This window comes from Staurois parvus, unplaced genomic scaffold (assembly GCF_062004578.1).
Source record: "Staurois parvus isolate SC_StPar_1 unplaced genomic scaffold, SC_StPar_1.0 ptg000776l, whole genome shotgun sequence".
Taxonomy (NCBI): domain Eukaryota; kingdom Metazoa; phylum Chordata; class Amphibia; order Anura; family Ranidae; genus Staurois; species Staurois parvus.
The window spans coordinates 167,972-188,975 of record NW_028318572.1 but is presented as its reverse complement, the minus strand read 5'-3'; the positions used below and the strand labels follow the sequence as shown (position 1 = coordinate 188,975).

The 21,004-nt window shown below is 46.3% G+C and overlaps 1 protein-coding gene across 1 annotated transcript in view; it reads left to right on the top strand.

Moving 5' to 3' along the window:
- LOC149444767 (microtubule-actin cross-linking factor 1, isoforms 6/7-like) overlaps positions 1-12,372 on the top strand; it is a 98,700-nt gene extending 86,328 nt beyond the window's left edge. Inside the window, exons 24-27 of the mRNA XM_089654548.1 lie at positions 939-1,056; positions 4,145-4,323; positions 7,992-8,112; positions 10,626-12,372. Of these exons, the coding sequence (XP_089510674.1) occupies positions 939-1,056; positions 4,145-4,323; positions 7,992-8,112; positions 10,626-10,651 (444 nt within the window). The 3' untranslated portion in view covers positions 10,652-12,372. The remainder of the gene's footprint in view (positions 1-938; positions 1,057-4,144; positions 4,324-7,991; positions 8,113-10,625) is intronic.
- The last annotated feature ends 8,632 nt before the right edge of the window (positions 12,373-21,004 follow it).

Sequence of the window (21,004 nt, the reverse complement as noted above, 5' to 3'; positions counted from 1 at the left end):
CCCCATAGTAGGGATCTTCCTGTGTCTATACCCCCCTATTGTAGGGACCGTCCTTGTGTCTATAACCCCATAGTAGGGATCTCCATGTGTCTATATCCCTCCTCATAGTAGGGATCTTCCTGTGTCTATACCCCCCCTATTGTAGGGACCGTCCTTGTGTCTATAGCCCAATAGTAGGGATCTCCATGTGTCTATATCCCTCGTCATAGTAGGGACCATCCTTGTTTCTATAACCCTATAGTAGGGATCTCCATGTGTCTATATCCCTTCTCATAGTAGGGACCTCCATGTGTCTATATCCCTCCTCATAGTAGGGACCATCCTTGTTTCTATAACCCTATAGTAGGGATCTCCATGTGTCTATATCCCTCCTCTTAGTAGGGATCTTCCTGTGTCTATACCCCCCTATTGTAAGGACCGTCCTTGTGTCTATAACCCCATAGTAGGGATCTCCATGTGTCTATATCCCTCCTCATAGTAGGGATCTTCCTGTGTCTATACCCCCCCTATTGTAGGGACCGTCCTTGTGTCTATAGCCCCATAGTAGGGATCTCCATGTGTCTATATCCCTCCTCATAGTAGGGACCATCCTTGTTTCTATAACCCTATAGTAGGGATCTCCATGTGTCTATATCCCTTCTCATAGTAGGGACCTCCATGTGTCTATATCCCTCCTCATAGTAGGGACCATCCTTGTTTCTATAACCCTATAGTAGGGATCTCCATGTGTCTATATCCCTCCTCATAGTAGGGATCTTCCTGTGTCTATACCCCCCTATTGTAGGGACCATCCTTGTGTCTATAACCCCATAGTAGGGATCTCCTTGTGTCTATAGTCCCCACTAGTTTGACTCTCTCCGTAGCTCCCTCTGATGGACATTTCGCTCCCTGCACCCCTCTCCTCGCTGTGTCAGATTGTCAGTTTGTGTCTCTCTCAGTTTGGCGAATCACAGCAGCTGCGCATGGTGCGGATCCTGCGGAGTACGCTGATGGTGCGGGTTGGAGGCGGCTGGATTGCGTTGGATGAGTTTCTGGTGAAGAACGATCCATGTAGAGGTGAGCCCCAGTTCTGAGCCCAGAGACCGGTCATTCCAGCTCTGTTGGTTCATTGAATTCTATTCACTGCCAGCCGTGCGCAACAGAAATGTACCCAAACTAATATCGGGTACCGTGCACTGCAGCTGATTCTTATCAGAGATAGACAGCAGAGGCGTAAACTGTGCGATTTGTCTCCAAATGCAATGAAAATGTGTATTTTATACTGACTTTGACTCACGGAGAATGTTTGGGAGGGGAGGAAACCCTGCATACAAAACAAACTCACAAAACAAACACAGCAAATGGCACTCAGGGTTCAAGAATGTAAAATGAAAAGTGTACAAAAGGCGCTGGTGTGCGAAGTTACCCCATATCGTCACTCAACCGTCACTGAACTGTCACTGCAGGATCGATGTCTGGCAGGTGGAGCCCAGCCATGCACTATCGGTAGATCTGGGATTCCCAGTCTGAACCATGGGGGACTTTTTTACATCGATATGAGAGGCAAAAATAGAAGAGTTGCTTTTCCTTCACAAATGATTGATGGTGAAAGAATACAAGATTGCTACATTTTGAGGGCCTATTCACATAGTTGTCATGTGTCAGTCCATTGACTTCTTATTAGCCGCTAATGTATATCTAAAGCCAACATTGTTTGATGGCATAGAGCAGTGGTCTCCAAAGTGTGGCCCGGGGGGCCAGGTGTGGCCCTTTTCTTGTCTTTATCTGGCCTTTGGGGCACCATTCCTACCACTCATACCAATGATGGAGCACTATTCCACTTACTGACATCCACAATGGGCCACTATTTCTCACACTGACACCAATGATGGGGCACTATATCTCCCACTGACACCAATGATGGGGGACTATTCCTCCCACTGATACCAATGATGGGGCACTATTCCTCCCACTGACACCAATGATGGGGCATTATTCCTCCTACTGACACCAATGATGGGGCACTATTCCTCCCACTGACACCAATGATGGTGCACTATTCCTCCTACTGATACCAATGATGGGGCACTATTCCTCCCACTGACACCAATGATGGGGCACTATTCCTCCCACTGACACCAATGATGGGGCACTATTCCTCCCACTGACACCAATGATGGGGCATTATTCCTCCCACTGACACCAATGATGGGGCACTATTTCTCCCACTGACACCAATGATGGGGCACTATTCCTCCCACTGATACCAATGATGGGGCACTATTCCTCCCATTGACACCAATGATGGGGCACTATTCCTCCCACTGATACCAATGACGGGGCACTATTCCTCCCACTGACACCAATGATGGGGCACTATTCCTCCCACTGACACCAATGATGGGGCACTATTTCTCCCACTGATACCAATCATGAAGAACCAATCATCCCATTGATACCAATGATGTGTGCATTATTTCTCCCACTGACACCAATGATGGGGCACTATTCCTCCTACTGATACCAACAATGGGGCCCTTTTCCTCCCACTGACACCAATGATGGGGCATTATTCCTCCCACTGGCACCAGTGATGGGGCACTATTCCTCCCACTGACACCAACAATATGGCCCTATTTCCCCTACTGATACCAACGATGGAGTACTATTCCTCCCACTGACACCAATGATGGAGCATTATTCCCCCCACTGACACCAATGATGGGGCACTATTGCTCCCTCTTAAACCAATGATGGGGCACTATTCCTCCCACTGACACCAATGATGGGCACTATTCCTCCCACTAACACCAACGATGCGGCACTATTCCTCCCACTGATACCAATCATGGGGCACTATTCCCCCCACTGATACCAATGATGGGGGCACTATTCCTCCCACTGACACCAATGATGGAGCACTATTCCTCCCACTGACACCAATGATGAGGCACTATTCCTCCCACTGATACCAATGATGGGGCACTATTCCTCACACTGACACCAATGATGGGGCACTATTCCTCCCACTGACACTAATGATGGGGCACTATTCCTCCCACTGACACCAATGATGGGGCACTATTCCTCCCACTGACACCAATGATGGGGCACTATTCCTCCCACTGACACCAATGATGGGGCACTATTCCTCCCACTGACACCAATGATGGGGCACTATTCCTCCCACTGACACCAATGATGGGGCACTATTCCCCCCACTGACACCAATGATGGGGCACTATTCCCCCCACTGACACCAATGATGGGGCACTATTGCTCCCTCTTAAACCAATGATGGGGCACTATTCCTCCCACTGACACCAATGATGGGGCACTATTCCCCCCACTGACACCAATGATGGGGCACTATTGCTCCCTCTTAAACCAATGATTGGGCACTATTCCTCCCACTGACACCAATGATGGGACACTATTCCTCCTACTGACACCAACAATGGGGCACTATTAGTCCCAATGACACCAACGGGGGGGGGGCACTATTCTCTCCACTGACACCAATGATGAGGCATTATGCCTCCCACTGATACTAATGATGAGGCACTATTCTTCCCACTGTCCCAAAAGATGGGGCCTATTTCCTCCTAATGACATCAACTGTAGGGCATTTTCTACTCCCAATGGTCACAGTCTGGCCCTCTAAAGCCAGCAAAGGGGCACTATTCCTTCCACTGACACCAACGACAGGGCACTATTCCTTCCACTGACACCAATGACGTGGCACTATTCCTTCCACTGACACCAATGATAGGGTACGATTCCTCCCACTGGCACCAATGATGGGGCACTATTCCTCCCACTGACACCAACAATGAGGCACTATTCCTCCCACTAAAACCAATTATAGGGCATTTTTCTACCCCCCACTGGTAACAGTCTGACCCCCTAAACCCTGAAGGACAGTAAACTGGCCTTTGGACTAAAAATTGTGGAGACCCCTGGCAGAGGGACTGGTTAATACTGCTATCAGGATTCATTTTCCTGCACCCTATTGGGGATATTCCCCTTTACTTCCTGTCCTGTTGACACAACAGGAAGTTGGTTCCGTTTTCTTGCTGTTGGATCTTGTGTTCTGGATATTCATGTGTGATATGATGTCGGGTCGTGCTTTATGATGTCATGCCTCAATGTTCCTGTTTTACAGTGAAAGGTCGGACCAACTATAAAATTAACGAGAAATACCTCTCCTCTGAACTCTCCCCGTCTGCTGGGAAGTGTTCAGGGAGCCAGTCCGCATCGAAGGGAATGTCTCCCAGCAGGTCGAACTCCAGCCTGAGTCTGTACACCAGTGCCTCAGCCCCCAACAGCCCGCAGAACAGAAAGGTGAGAATCCTGATTGACAGAGGACGTGAGCAAGGAGGGATGAGAGGAACAAAACTGATGGTGTTCTAATTAATATTCAATATTGTAATTAAAAAAAAAAATGGTGGGGACCAGGGGCAGACTGACAACTCATGGGGCCCCCGGGCTATAGGGGATCATGCGGCCCCTGTGTCCTTGCCCACACTCAAAGCACACCCAAAAAGCCTACAAAAAGGTAACAGGGGCATTTCATGGGGCCCCCTACTGACCCCGGGCTCTCGGGCAGCGACCGAGTGCTCGAATGGTCAGTCAACCCCTGTTGGGGACTATTATAACTACTTCCAGTCCGGACACTTTCCCCCCCTTCCAGTCCGGACACTTTCACCCCCCCCCTTCCAGTCCGGATACTTTCACCCCCTTCCATTCCGGACACTTCCCCCCCCCCTTCCAGTCCGGACACTGTCACCCCCTTCCAGTCCGGACACTTCCCCCCCCCTTTCCAGTCCGGACACTTTCCCCCCCTTCCAGTCCGGACACTTTCACCCCCTTCCTGTCCGGACACTTTCCCCCCCTTCCAGTCTGGACAGTTTCACCCCCTTCCAGTCCAGACACTTTCCCCCCCTTCCAGTCCGGACACTTTCACCCCCTTCCTGTCCGGACACTTTCACCCCCTTCCAGTCCGGACACTTTCCCCCCCTTCCAGTCCGGACACTTTCACCCCCCCCCCCCTTCCAGTCCGGATACTTTCACCCCCTTCCAGTCCGGACACTTCCCCCCCCCTTCCAGTCCGGACACTTTCCCCCCTTCCAGCCTGGACACTTTGCCCCCCCCCCTTCCAGTCCGGACACATTCACCCCCTTCCATTCCGGACACTTCCCCCCCCCCCTTCCAGTCCGGACACTGTCACCCCCTTCCAGTCCTGACACTTCCCCCCCCCTTTCCAGTCCGGACACTTTCCCCCCCTTCCAGTCCGGACACTTTCACCCCCTTCCTGTCCGGACACTTTCCCCCCCTTCCAGTCTGGACACTTTCCCCCCCTTCCAGTCCAGACACTTTCCCCCCCTTCCAGTCCGGACACTTTCACCCCCTTCCTGTCCGGACACTTTCACCCCCTTCCTGTCCGGACACTTTCCCCCCCTTCCAGTCCGGACACTTTCCCCCCCTTCCAGTCCGGACACTTTCACCCCCCCCCCTTCCAGTCCGGATACTTTCACCCCCTTCCAGTCCGGACACTTCCCCCCCCCTTCCAGTCCGGACACTTTCCCCCCTTCCAGCCTGGACACTTTGCCCCCCCCCCCTTCCAGTCCGGACACATTCACCCCCTTCCAGTCCGGACACTTTCCCCCCCTTCCAGTCCGGACACTTTCCCCCCCTTCCAGTCCGGACACTTTCCCCCCCTTCCAGTCCGGACACTTTCACCCCCTTCCAGTCCGGACACTTTCCCCTCCCCCTTCCAGTCTGGACACTTTCCCCTCCCCCTTCCAGTCTGGACACTTTCCCCTCCCCCTTCCAGTCCGGACACTTTCACCCCCTTCCAGTCCGGACACTTTCCCCCCCTTCCAGACCGGACACTTCCCCCCCCTTCCAGTCTGGACACTTTCCCCCCCTTCCAGTCCGGACACTTTCCCCCCCTTCCAGTCCGGACACTTTCCCCCCCTTCCAGTCCGGACACTTCCCCCCCCCTTCCAGTCCGGACACTTTCACCCCCTTCCAGTCCGGACACTTTCACCCCCTTCCAGTCCGGACACTTTCCCCCCTTCCAGTCCGGACACTTTCCCCCCTTCCAGTCCGGACACTTTCCCCTCCCCCTTCCAGTCCGGACACTTTCCCCTCCCCCTTCCAGTCCGGACACTTTCCCCTCCCCCTTCCAGTCTGGACACTTTCCCCTCCCCCTTCCAGTCCGGACACTTTCCCCCCCTTCCAGTCCGGACACTTTCCCCCCCTTCCAGTCCGGACGTTTTCCCCCCCTTCCAGTCCGGACACTTTCCCCCCCTTCCAGTCCGGACACTTTCACCCCCCTTCCAATGCGGACACTTTCCCCCCCTTCCTGTCCAGGCCAATTTTCAGCTTTCAGCGCTATCACACTTTGAATGACAATTGTGCGGTCATGCAACACTGTACCCATATGAATTTTTACCATTTTTTTGAGACAGATAAAAATTTATTTTGGTGGTCTTTATTCATCGCTGGGATTTTTATTTTTTTTTGCTATATAAATAAAAAAGTCCAAAAATGTTTTTTAAAAAGTGTTTTTCTTACAAAATTTTGCATATAAATAATCTTTCTTCATAAATCTTGGCCAAAATGTATTCAGTTATCTTTTTAGTAACAAAAAAACACCCAAATTAGTTTATAATTATAATTTTTCAAAACTTTTTTTACATTTTTATTTTATTTTTTTAATATTATTTATGTTTTTTTTTTATTAACATATTGTCGCCCTAGCAGTACAGTGTCACCATGGTGACACTGTACTACTTGTGGGGGGTGATGAAAATTTTTTTTTTTTTTTTTTTACACTGATTGCTTTTACACCCATAAAGGCTGTAAAAGCAATCATTTCTCCTTCTTTCTGGCTGCACTCCTGCAGCCATTAAGAAATACTGTGTGAGCTGTGATTGGTCACAGCTTGTCACATGGTACAAGGGTGTTGTGAATAGCCCTGTACCATGTGATCTCTGTGATCATTCACAGATTTCAAAGAAGTGACATCTTGCTTACTACTATTCATGTGATCACTGATTGGCTAGTCAGTGATCACATGATCGGGACCTCACACAGAAGTCCTGTACAATGTTCGGTGTTCCACTGTGTCCAGAGGACACAACAGGCACCAGATCGCAGTTCTGTGCGCTCCCAGGGAGCGCGCTTAAACAGGGGGCAGGGAGGACGTTTATAAACGACTACCCGCCCCTGCACTGCTCCTGTCTGGCCGTTTATGTACATGGGCCAGGCCAGGGGCGGACTGACCATTCGAGCACTCGGGCACTGCCCGAGGGCCTGGGGTCAGTAGGGGGCCCCGTGAGATGCCCCTGGTACCTTTTTTCATAAGGTTTTTTGGGTGTGGGCAAGGACACAGGGGCCCCATGATCCCCTATTGCCCGGGGGGCCCCATGAGTTGTCAGTCCGCCCCTGGGCCGGACAGTAAGTGGTTAATAAAGAGAGTTTGTGAAGTTACCATTGTGGGGACAGAAAGGGATGCCTCCTATCCTCTAAAAAGTCCCAGATTTGTTACCTTTTTCCTTCTATCTCTGTCATTTAAAACACATGCACCAGGAAGATGTGAGGGGGGGGAGCACAATAGCCTAGTGGTTAGAACCTCTGCCCTGCAGGAGTGGGCTCCTTAGCTTGAATCCTGGTCAGGACACTGTCTGCATGGAGTCTGTATATTCTTCCTGTGCTTGTGTAGGTTTTCTCCAGGTACTCCGGTCTCCCCCCACACTCCAAAAACATACTGGTAGGCCAGTTGGCCCTATGTGTGTGCATGAATGTATGCGTGTAAGTTAGGGGCCTTAGGTTGGGGGCAAGGACTGATGTGAATGTACAGTATGTAAAAGCACTGCGAGATCATAGGTGCTTTATGAATGCCTATAATAAATACATAAGATTCACCCGCAGTGAATGCTTGGTTATAATTTGTTGAGCCTTTCTGTCCATCCATCTGACATCCATGTACAACTTTCCCTCAGGCTGTCCTTCGGAGGACCCGATCCGGCGACCGATGTCAAAGGTCCAGGTCATCTCTGATCACAGATGGGACGGATTTAAAGTTCTTAGCAGCTGAAGACAGTGCCAATTCCACCTCAACAGGTCAGTAATGAACAGCCTAGAGTTACAGATAAGATGGCCGCCTTTCCTGTTAAAAAAAAAATAAAAAAACAAAAAACTAGCAGCATGGGCTTTTTTTTCTACCAATAACATAGACAGGTCACATTATTATCAGCCAGATAGAAACCTAGGTTAAATATATTTTCCATTTATACTTCCCATGGTCTATATTTTTCATCTTCCCTGTGTATCGGTCATCCCATGGACCTTATCCCTCGCCTTACCTATATACTGGTCATTTCATGATTTATATTCCTCACCTTCCCTGTATTCTGGCTGATCCATGGTCTATATCCCTCACCTTCCCTGTATACTGGTCATTCCATGATTTATATCCCTCACCTTCCCTGTATACTGGTCATTCCATGATTTATATCCCTCACCTTCCCTGTATACTGGTCATTCCATGGACTATATCCATCATCTTTCCAGTATACTGGTCATTCCATGGACTATATCCCTCACCTTCCCTGTATACTGGTCATTCCATGGACTATATCCATCATCTTCCCTGTATACTGGTCATTCCATGGACTATATCCATCATCTTTCCAGTATACTGGTCATTCCATGGTCTTTTAATCTCACCTTCCTTGTATACCATTCATCCCATTATCTATGTTCCTTCACCTTTTGTACTACTACTATACTACTATAATACTTATCCCATGGTCCATATCACTCACCTTCCCTGTATACTGGTAATTCCATGGTCTGTATCCCTCACTTTCACTGTATACTGGCCACTCTTTCTTCCCTGAATACTGGTCATCCCATGATATACAGTATATATATATATATATATACCTTCCCAAAATACTGGTCATCCCATGGTCCATATCTCTCACCTTCCCAAAATACTGGTCTTCCCATGGTCTGGACCACTCTCCTCTCTGTACTGGTGATTCCATGGTCTGCACCATTCTCCTTCCCTTTATGTTGGTCATATCATGGTCTGGACCACTCTCCTCTCTGTACTGGTGATTCCATGGTCTGTACCATTCTCCATTCCTTTATACTGGTCATACCATGGTCTGGACCACTCTCCTTCTCTCTATACTGGTCATTCCATGGTCTGTACCATTCTCTTCCCCTTTATACTGATCATCGCATGGTCTGTACCACTCTCCTTCCCTTTATACTGGTCATCCCATGGTCTGTACCACTCTCCTTCCCTTTATACTGGTCATCCCATGGTCTGTATACTGTAACTCACCTTCCCTTTATACTTATCATCGCATGGTCTGTACCACTGTTCTTCCCTTTATACTGGTCATCCCATGGTCTGTACCACTGTCCTTCCCTTTATACTGGTCATCCCATGGTCTGTACCACTCTCTTTCCCGTTATACTCATCATCCCATGGTCCGTACACCTGTACCACTCTCCTTCCCTCCATACTGATCATCCCATGGTCTGTACCACTATCTTTCTCTTTATATTGGTCATCCCATGGTCTGTACCTCTTTCCTTCTCTTTCTACTGGGCTTCCTATGGTCTGTACCTCTCTCCTTCCCTCTATACTGGTCATCCCATTGTCTGTACCACTCTCCTTCCCTCTATACTGGTCTTCCCATGGTCTGTACCACTCTTCTTCCCTCTATATTGATCATCCCATCGTCTGTACCACTCTTCTTCCCTCTATATTGATCATCCCATGGTCTGTACCACTCTTCTTCCTTCTATACTGGTCATCCCATGGTCTGTACCACTCTTCTTCTCTTTATACTGGTTATCCCATGGACTTTATCACTCTCCTTCCCTTTTATACTGGTTATCTCATGGTCTGTACAACTCTTCTTTCTTCTATACTGGTCATCCCATGGCCTGTACCGCTCTTCTTCCTTCTATACTGGTCATCCCAAGGTCTGTACCACTCTCCTTCTCTTTATACTGGTCATCCCATGGTTTGTACCACTCTTCTTCCTTCTATACTGGTCATCCCATGGTCTGTACCGCTCTTCTTCCTTCTATACTGGTCATCCCAAGGTCTGTACCACTCTCCTTCTCTTTATACTGGTCATCCCATGGTCTGTACCACTGTCCTTCCCTTTATACTGGTCATCCCATGGTCTGTACCACTGTCCTTCCCTTTATACTGGTCATCCCATGGTCTGTACCACTGTCCTTCCCTTTATACTGGTCATCCCATGGTCTGCACCACTGTCCTTCCCTTTATACTAATCATCCCATGGTCTATACCCCTCACCTTTCTTGTATACCAGTCGTCCCAAGGTCCATATTTCTTTCCTTCTGCTTTATACTGCTCATACTTTTTTGGCTGGAGGGGGTCTTTTAGTTTTAACTTTAACCCAATAGGATTTGGTAAACTTCCAGAACTGATGGAGGTTCTAAATAATTTTGCAGTTGGTCATCAAACTAATACAGGACTCCTGGGGAAGCACAATTATGTTAAGCTCCTTTCCTGTTTACAGGCAATATGCTACATCCAAGCCTCTGTTACTCTAATTTTGGCCTCTTGCCTTCTATTCCAGATAAAACGGACACCCCTCCGACATGACCTCCTGTGACCTCTGTCCCCTGGGAAGCGCATCGTACTTCAGATCTCCCAAATAGGAACCTCTGGGCTGGCCCATAGCATGGCAGATAATGCGCCTGACGTCTGCTTATCGAGAGGCCTCTGACAATGGAGGCGGCCATGACATTCTGAGACTTGGGGGGCTCCAGAGAGTCAGAATTGTTGTGTCTCTCCATGGAGGACAATGAGAGTGGAGGTCACCACCGAGTGACATACTGAATGAATGTGTTGTGTGTGACTATGAGGTGACATCACTCAGCTCCATGATCAACACTTGCCGATACTCTGCTAGGAGATGCTATCTCCTCTGTCCTGCCAATTTAGCACTCAGTGTGGGAGTATATTATCTTTCTCAGCCATTATTAAGGGAAAAGGAGGTCTTTCACCTTTAGGTTGTACTGCTGCCTTCAAGAGGATTGGACACCGGCAAATAAACAAACTGCAGACCAGCCCAGGATAACCCCTCCTACTACCAGCATGCTTCAGTTTTTTGCTAGTGTCCTAGGAGGGTGGAGGTCTTTTCTGAAGCTTTGCTCTGTTAAAGTTAACATATTTTGCTAGTACTTTTTTCTCTCTGCTCCTCAGAAAGCAGAGAAAGCTCAATCTACTTTCACCCACAAGGTGGTAGGACTTGTGGCCATCACCTCTGCAAGGCAAGTAACTGGACTGGCGTCTTTATCCTTTAAGGAACCTTTTCTGGTTTTGCATAGGAACAGGGTAGTGTTGAAGCCCAGAACTTGCCTAAGGTAGCTTCTGCCTTTCACCTCTACCGGGACATTGTTCCTTGTATGTATGATTGTATCTTTCCACCACTGATTCTTCTTCTTTGTAATCCTGGAAGGACACCAGCTTCTTATTACACCAATCCCAGATGGCTCAGGCAGACCATCATCCAAGCTCATGGTCCCAAGGATCGAATTCCACACTTACCTGTTAAGACACACTCTACTAGATCTGTGTGTGCTTCTTAGGCTTTTCACCATCAGGCAACTAATCCTAGATGGCTCAGGCAGACCATCATCCAAGCTCATGGTCCCAAGGATCGAATTCCACACTCACCTGTTAAGACACACTCTACTAGATCTGTGTGCGCTTTGTAGGCTTTTCAGCATCAGGTAACTAATCCTAAATGGCTCAGGCAGACCATCATCCCAGCTCATTGTCCCAAGGATCGAGTTCCACACTCACCTGTTAAGACACACTCTACTAGATCTGTGTGCGCTTCGTAGGCTTTTCAGCATCAGGCAACTAATCCTAGATGTCTCAGGCAGACCATCGTCCAAGCTCGTGGTCCCAAGGATCGAGTTCCACACTCACCTGTTAACACACACTCTACTAGATCTGTGTGCGCTTCGTAGGCTATTCAGCATCAGGCAACTAATCTTAGATGGCTCAGGCAGACCATCATCCAAGCTCGTGGTCCCAAGGAACGCGTTCCACACTTTCCTGTTAAGACACACTCTACTAGATCTGTGTGCGTGTCTTAGGCTTTTCAGCATCAGGCAACTAATCCTAGATGGCTCAGGCAGACCATCGTCCAAGCTCATGGTTCCAAGGATGGACTTCCACACTCACCTGTTAAGACCCACTCTACTAGATCTGTGTGCGCTTCGTAGGCTTTTCAGCATGAGGTAACTAATCCTAGATGGCTCAGGCAGACCATCGTCCAAGCTCATGGTCCCAAGGATCGAGTTCCACACTCACCTGTTTTTTTTTTTTTTTTTTTTTTTTAATTTAAATATTTATTAAATTTTTCATGTTAATACAAAAACTCAAACAGGGAAGTAATTCTCATACAAGTATACATTTATAACATTTCTGTCTTTCCCTTACTTAAAACTCTTTTCTTTCCCATCCCACTACCCCTCCCTCCCACCCCTCTTCCCCCTCTGCAGACTCTATCCCATTCTATTCTCTTGAGGCTTTTTAATGTTATGTTAACATCCTAGTTTATGTTTTCTTATATTTCTCTTTCAATCCTGCTCTTTCCCACTTTTCCCATCTCCTTAGATACACTCCCATTCTGTCTTCCTGCATATGATATGATCTTTCCATTCTACCTATCTGGTTTACTCTGTTAATCCAGTCCACCTCCTTCGGTACCTCGACTTTCCGCCAAAACTTGGGTATCAACCCTTTCGCTGCATTCAAGAAGTACCAAATACCTGAATCTTTATATTTATTTACAGATGTCTCCACAACGTGTAGGAGACACGTCGTTGGATCTAATCCTATGTCAATTTCCGTTATTTCTTTAATCAACTTGACTATTGTCTTCCAAAAAGCCTGGATTTTCGGACATTCCCACCATATGTGAAACACCGTGCCTATATCTCCACATCCTCTCCAACACATATTTGAACTTTCCCCATTCATCTTGTGTTCAACACTTGGTGTGATGTGCCATCGTGTCACAAACTTATAATTAACCTCCACCTCTCTCATACTAACATTATCGTGTATCAATCTAAACATCTTTCTCTGTCTATCCTCATCAAACTCAACTCCCATATCTCTTTCCCATTTTGTCATAAAATTTAACTTTGTGTTTGTGTCTAATTCTGTGAGAATTCTATACACTTTTGAAACACTGTGCTTCCCATCCCTTCGTGTCTCCAGCAACCTTTCAAACATATTCCACTCCTGTTTTATTCTCAAAGGTTTCGGTAGTTTTCCAATAAAACTTTTCAATTGATGGTATTTCCACTCATCCATTCTAAAAAATATGTCTCCCTTCTTCTCTATTAACTCTTTAAGTGATCTCAATTCCCCCTCCACCAATACATCTCTCAATTGGGTATCTTCCTTTCTGAACCATCTCCCCGAAATCTTGTTCTTTCCCGGAGGAAAGTACTCAGAATTCGTGAGAGGCATTAATGTTGAATTAAATTCCCATTTCATATTTTTATGTAAATTGTCCCATACCCTAAAGACATTTAAAGTGTAAATACTTGTGCTTTCTTTGGTTCCCCTAAACTGTGGTGGGACCCATATCATCTGACTCAATCCAATTCCACTAAGCTCATTCTCTATTGTTACCCAACTTTTCCCCTTATGGTTAAATGTCCAGTCATATATTCTTGCCAAAACCACTGCTTTATAATATCTCTTGACATCTGGTAAACCCAATCCCCCTTTCTCTTTAGTCCTACTCAATGTTTCATATGCTATTCTAGGTTTTTTATTCTTCCATATGTATCTTGTTAACATTTTTTTCATTATCTTAAAGAAGGCTTCTGGAATTTTAATTGGTACCATTTGAAATCTATACAGTATTTTAGGCATAATTACCATTTTGACTAAGTTTATACGTCCTATCCAGGATGGATTTCCTCCTTCTAGTCTTTTTAAATCTTCCCTGATCTCATTAATCAAAGAGATATAATTTACTCTATACAAATGCTTGGATGAGGCAGTGATTTTTATTCCTAGGTATTTTATCTCTTTTTCTCTCCAAATAAAGGGGAATTCTTTTTGTAATTTTTCTTTTTCATTCTTTGATATATTAATATTCAGGATCTCTGTTTTCGTTGGGTTAATTTTTAAATTTGATAGTTCACCGTACTCCTTCAGAATCTTCATTATATTTGGGAGAGTTATTCTGGGATTCCCCACATAGAACAATAAATCGTCCGCAAAGGCCGCTACTCTATGTTCTATGGATTCTATCTGAATTCCCTTTACCGATCCACTATTTCTTATTATTGACAGCAGAGGTTCGAGTGACAATACATATAGCAGGGGAGACAGAGGACAGCCCTGTCTTGTACCATTTGACATTCCAATGGGTTCTGATCTCTCCCCATTTACCGTGATGATTGCAGTAGGCTCCCTATATAGTTTACTTATCCACTCTCGCATTCTATCTCCTAACCCCAGCACTTTTAAGTTGTCCATCATAAAGCCCCAGTCCACTCTATCAAATGCCTTCTCCGCATCAATTGACAAGAGCACCACCGGGGCTTTCCCTCTTCTACTCTTCTGAATAAGCATCAGGGTTCTCAAGCCATTATCTCTACCTTCTCTCCCCGGTACAAAGCCCACCTGATCTCCGTGGATCCATTCAGGCATCAGATCTCTCAACCTGTTTGCTAACACCTTTGCATACAGTTTAGTGTCTGTGTTCAATAATGAGATCGGTCTATAGCTGGAGCACTGCGATGGGTCCTTTCCCTCCTTGTGAATAAGTACTACATGTGCCTGTAGGGATTCTCTCCTCATTTCCATCCCACCTCCCAGTGCATTCATATATTTCTCCAGTTTGGGTAACAATACTTCACTAAATTTCTTATAGTACCTAACTGTATAGCCATCCGGACCTGGACTTTTTCCCCCTCCTGTACTTCTTAATGCTATTTTAATTTCTTCCTGGGAGATTTCTACGTCTAGGGAGTTCAACTGTGCTTCACTTAGTTTTGGTAATCCCGCATTTTTTAAGTATGTCATCTTTTTTTCCTTAATTCCCTCTTGGATTTCCTTTAGAGGGTCTTGGGGGCTAATATTATATAACTTTTTATAATACTCCGTAAACACTTTAATAATCTCTTTATTTGAGTGGGCCAGCTCCCCCTTTGAACTTTTTATCTTTTCTATATAATTCCTATTTTTCTTTTTATTCAAAGCTCTCATTAAATATCTTCCTGGTCTGTCTCCCCATCTATACCTCTCGTTCAAAACCCTGTTGTATACTCTTCTCTTCTCCTCATCCATCAACCTCTCTAACTCCTCTTTTTTATCCAGTAAGTTCTGTCTCGTATCTTTTGTTATTTTCTTCTTATGGATCTGCTCCAAGTCTAATATTTCTTTTAAGAGCCCACTGACCTTCTCTCTTCTTTCCTTTTTCTTCCTTGCTCCAGCCGCAATCAAGATTCCTCTTATGAATACCTTATGACTTTCCCAGACTGTAGCTATCGATACTTCCTCTGTTTCATTCTCCTTAAAGTATTCTTTAATCTCTTTCTCGATTTTCTGAACTACATCCTCATCCAGAAGAAGGGCCTCATTTAACCTCCACCCTAATCCTCCCGTCCACCTTCTTCCCCATCTCAACTTCATCACGACCGGAGCATGGTCCGAGAACGTCCTTGTCTCTATGTCAATTTTTACCAGGTGATCTATTAGTTGATGGTCTATTAAGATGTAATCTAATCTCGAGTATATCTCATGTGCATTCGAGAAGAAGGTATAGTCTCTGTCTTTCATATGCCTTATTCTCCAAGTATCCACTAGTTGATATTCATGCATCACTTTTTTCATAGCTCTCAGAGCCCTACTCCCCTCTCTTTGCACAGGAGAGGTATTATCTTTTTGTGGGTCCATACAAAAGTTTAGGTCTCCAGCTACTATCAAACGCCCTTTTTTAAAGTCCATTAATTTTTTCAACAAGCCCTTCATATACTTCTCCGAGTTTTTATTGGGACAATATATATTGGCTAAAGTACAGTCAATCCCCTGGAGTCTACCTTTTAAAAATAAGAACCTCCCCTCCGGGTCGGTTCTTCTATCCTCCAACTCAAATCTCATGTTCTTTGCCACACCTATTGCAACCCCTTTTGCTCTTTTAATTGGGGAATCTGCGTAGTACCATGTTGGATAGTATTTGGATTTCAATTTCACGTTTGCCTCTATCTCGAAATGCGTCTCTTGTAAAAATACCACTGACGTAGCCCTATGATGTAACTCTTTAAACAACCTAAATCTCTTCCCTGGACAACTCAGCCCGTTCACATTATAGGTTATAAACTGTAATTCTTCCATCTTTCCCAATTAAGTCCATCTCTCTTCCAGATTGCCTCTTCCTCTTCATCTCTTCTGTCCTGCAGAGTATTGACCCAATACCTCCTCTCCTCCCTTCCACCCACCCAACTCTCTTCCCCTCCCCCCTCCCTCCCTCCCCACCTCCCCCCACCCCTCCCATCCCCCCTTCTTTTTTCCCTACCCGCTTTTAGGCCTATAATCTGCCTACAAATCATTTGTGGATCTATTTCCACCATTGATTTAAAGTTTAGGGCGTCAGCTCCGCCTATGTACGGTTCACCTCTCCTCCAACCGCCCCGATTCCCTCTCTCTGTCAAAAAGTCTTTACTCTTTACCTCCCTGCCTTAATCGGAGCCTCCAAGCGGGTCTCGGCATCCGGAGGGGGAAGGCTAGGGGCGAGAGGGAGAAGTAAGAGAGAGAGAAGAAAAAAAAAAAAAAAAAAAAAAAAAAATTTGTTTTCTACTTAATTCTCCCTCTCCTCCTCCTCCACCCCCGATGCCTCCCTCAGCCCGACCTGTTGCCAGTCCTCTTTTCTTTTAACATTTATGTTTCCTTTATCTTCTTCCTCTTCTTCCCAGCCAGCTATCTTCATTCTTTGCAAGTCCAGTCTATCACAAAAATCTCTTAAATCATCCGGAAATCTCAAATACGCTGTGACCCCATTTTTCCAGCCAATCAGAAATGCTGAGGTACCCCATCTATACTGCACATTCTGTTTTCTCATTTGCTCCAACAGGGGTTTCAGGGATCTCCTTCTCCTTAGGGTCTCTACTGTTAAGTCCGCATAGATTTGGATAGTCAAGTCTCCATACTTAACTAATGGTCTTCCCTTGGTCTTCTTCCAGATCTCATCTTTGGCCCCAAAATTTTGGAACTGGACAATTATGTCCCTCGATCTTTCCTTCTCAGTAGCCCGTTTGAACTTTCCTACCCTAAACACTCCATCCAGGTCGATCCCATCAGATTCCGGTTTATCTCTTATGGAGTTTAGGATTTTTTTAACTAGTTCATATAGTATTTCCCCTTTAGCAGTCTCTGGGATTCCTCGTATTCTAAGATTACTCCTTCTTTCTTTATTTTCTTGAACTTCCATCCTATAGGTCATTTTTTTCTGGTTATTTTCTAATTGGCTTATTCTTTCCTTTAAATTATCTATTTTCTGGGCCTGGATTTTAACTTTCTTCTCCGTTTCTTCCATTCTCAATAGAAGGTGACCTAAATCATTTCGAATAGCTGTCATTTCATGTTTTATCGTTTTTTCCAGATTTTGAAACATTTCTGCCATCTCCTTCTTATTTGGTAGTTGTAGTTCACCTTCTGGTTCTTTTTTTCCCAAGCCCTCTACTATTTGTTGGCTACCGCTGCTATTTATGCCCAATGATAACCTAGGGCTATTTCCTGAACTAATGTCCATTTCCCCCTTTGCACCTTGGGCCCTTTCTGGTGTAGTATTTCCATAAGATGTAAATTTCTTTATTGTTCCTGTTTGGGCCCTGCTCCCTTGGAACCTTTGTTCTTCATATCCTCTATATATCTTGATAGCCTTGCAGTTTTTCCTATTTCCTTTACTCTCCTGGGACACCTGGACCTCCTTTCTTCTTCTTTTCTAACCCCTGGGAATCCTCCCCTCTTTAACCCCCTTGGACGCCTGTATCACTCAGGGGTTCACCATGCAATAGGCCCCCAACAGTTTTCACTCACCCTTCCCCTCTCCGGACGGTGGTTCCAGGCTTATGTGGAGGGCCTTCACTGCTGCTCAGTCCTGGGGGGGATTCCTCGGGGTATCCGATATTCAGTTTCTTTCTTTCCACCTCCTTTCTCTCTCCTTGAGGATGGTCTTGGGGAAGAAGAATAGCTGTCCTAATATTTATGGGTCTCCCTGACCCAGGATTAAACAGCCGGCCAGGGGGATAAAGGAAACTATAAGGTGGCAACACTTTATTTCATTAGAGCACCGACCAGCCTCCTCTCTCCCACCGAGGTCTTCCTCAGCTGGTCCCTTTCTCCTGCTTCACTCCTCCACTGGCCGCACAGCTTTCCAGTCCTGTAACACAGGGGGAGCCGACTTGTCACTGCCGCTCTGACAGGGAGCCGGCCGGCGTCTCTGTCTCCCAGTGATGCCTTGCGGCGAGCAGCGTGCTCACACCGCCCTGCTTCGTCTCCCCGGCAACCCGACAGCCGCCCTGGAGTCTCCGCAGCGAGATCACCTTCCGGAGGTCCGTGTCCGCTCTCCTCTCTCCTCCACGCGCCAGTCTCTCTCCGCTTGGAGCCCTCCTCAAGCAGGCAGGGCTTCACTCCATGAGGGTCTCGGAAGGTTAGTTTGGAGGTTATCGGAGAGCACTCACATCGTGCTCTCCGACGCCGCCATGTTTAGGCTCCGCCCCCCGCACTCTTTTTGCTCCACACTCACCTGTTAAGACACACTCTACTAGATCTGTGTGCGCTTCTTAGACTTTTCAGCATCAGGCAACTGTTTCCAGGATTTGCAATCCTGTCACCTGGTTTTCTGTTCACATGTTCTCCAAGTTCTACCTAGTAGGTGTTGTGGTCTCATCTCATGCCAGATGCAGGAGTAGGGTCCTTCAGGTGGCTTTTTCAGCTGCAGGTAGTTGCTCCAGTTGTCTGCTCTTTTCTTAGGACTGTTTGCTTTTGCTGGCTGTGTTGTCTGCGAATTTGTAGGAGTGCCTTTGGATTGCGGAAGGTGAAAGATCTCCCATGTCCCTCAATGGACAGGAAAGTAAAGTTGCTTTCATAGTCCATTGAGAGACACGGGTCACACAAAACTAGGTATGCTGAGAGTAGGATGGGTTATCCTGGGGAGGCCTGCAATTTTTTTCTCCAATACTCCTTAAGGCAGGAGTATAACCCGAAGGTGAAAGACTTTCTGTGTCCCTCAATGGGCTCTAAGAAATGGATTTTTGGTGAGTACAAAAATTCTATGATTTTAGATATCATTTAGCAAGCACACTGGTATTGCACCGCAGACGTGCGACCTGCACTATTGTTAAAAGTAACAAGGTCCTTTATTTATGGATCCTCAAAAGTAAAAAGTACTAGATTTAGATTTTAATAGTTTTTCTTTAAAGGTGGTACCTTCCACAACTTTTCATTGTGATACCTCTAAGCACTTACTAGAATTGAACCCACAGTGACCAATTACTAGGAAATCTTCTGGCATCTTTCCTGCACCAAGCTATTGCACATCATGAAAGACCTACATTTCAGTTAAGAAAAATGGACGGCACAAAAATTTAAAAATTATACTTTTTACTCAAAAATGTTCACTTTTATATCTCAGCATGCTCAGTACACACAGACCCTATCCTCGGTAGGCAGAGACCCCATCCTTAGAACACAGAGACCCCATCCTTAGAACACAGAGACCCCATCCTTAGAACACAGAGACCCCATCCTTAGAACACAGAGACCCCATCCTTAGAACACAGAGACCCCATCCTCAGCACACAGAGACCCCATCCTCAGCACACAGAGACCCCATCTTTAAGGAAAACGAGACTCCATTCTCAGTAGGCAGAGACCACATCTTTAGGTCACAGAGACCCCATTTTTGGGACAAAGTGATCCTATCAGTGCACAGAGACCCTAATCTCAGTATACAGAGACCCCATGCTTTGTACACAGAGACCCCATTCTCAGTATGCACAGAGATCCCATTCTCAGTATGCACAGAGACCCCATTCTCAGTATGCACAGAGACCCCATTCTCAGTATGCACAGAGACCCCATTCTCAGTATGCACAGAGATCCCATTCTCAGTATGCACAGAGACCCCATTCTCAGTATGCACAGAGACCCCATTCTCAGTATGCACAGAGACCCCATTCTCAGTATGCACAGAGACCCCATTCTCAGTATGCAGAGACCATATTCTCAGTATGCTCAGAGACACCATTCTCTGTATTTAGAGATCCCATTCTCTGTATTTGGAGACCCCATTCTTAGTATACGCAGAGACCCCATTCTCAGTATACGCAGAGACCCCATTCTCAGTATACGCAGAGACCCCATTCTCAGTATACGCAGAGACCCCATTCTCAGTAGTCAGAGACTCCTTTGTCAGTATTCAGAGACCCTATTCTCAGTATTCGGACACCCCATTCTCAGTATGCAGAGATCCCATTCTCAGTATACGCAGAGACCCCATTCTCAGTATACGCAGAGACCCCATTCTCAGTATACTCAGAGATCCCATTCTCAGTAGTCAGAGACTCCTTTGTCAGTATTCAGAGACCCTATTCTCAGTATTCGGACACCCCATTCTCAGTATGCAGAGATCCCATTATCAGTATATGCAGAGACCCCATTCTCAGAATTCAGAGACCCCACTCTCAGAATTCAGAGACCCCACTCTCAGAATTCAGAGACCCCACTCTCAGAATTCAGAGACCCCACTCTCAGAATTCAGAGACCCCACTCTCAGAATTCAGAGACCCCACTCTCAGAATTCAGAGACCCCACTCTCAGAATTCAGAGACCCCACTCTCTGTATTTAGAGACCCCACTCTCTGTATTTAGAGACCCCACTCTCTGTATTTAGAGACCCCACTCTCTGTATTT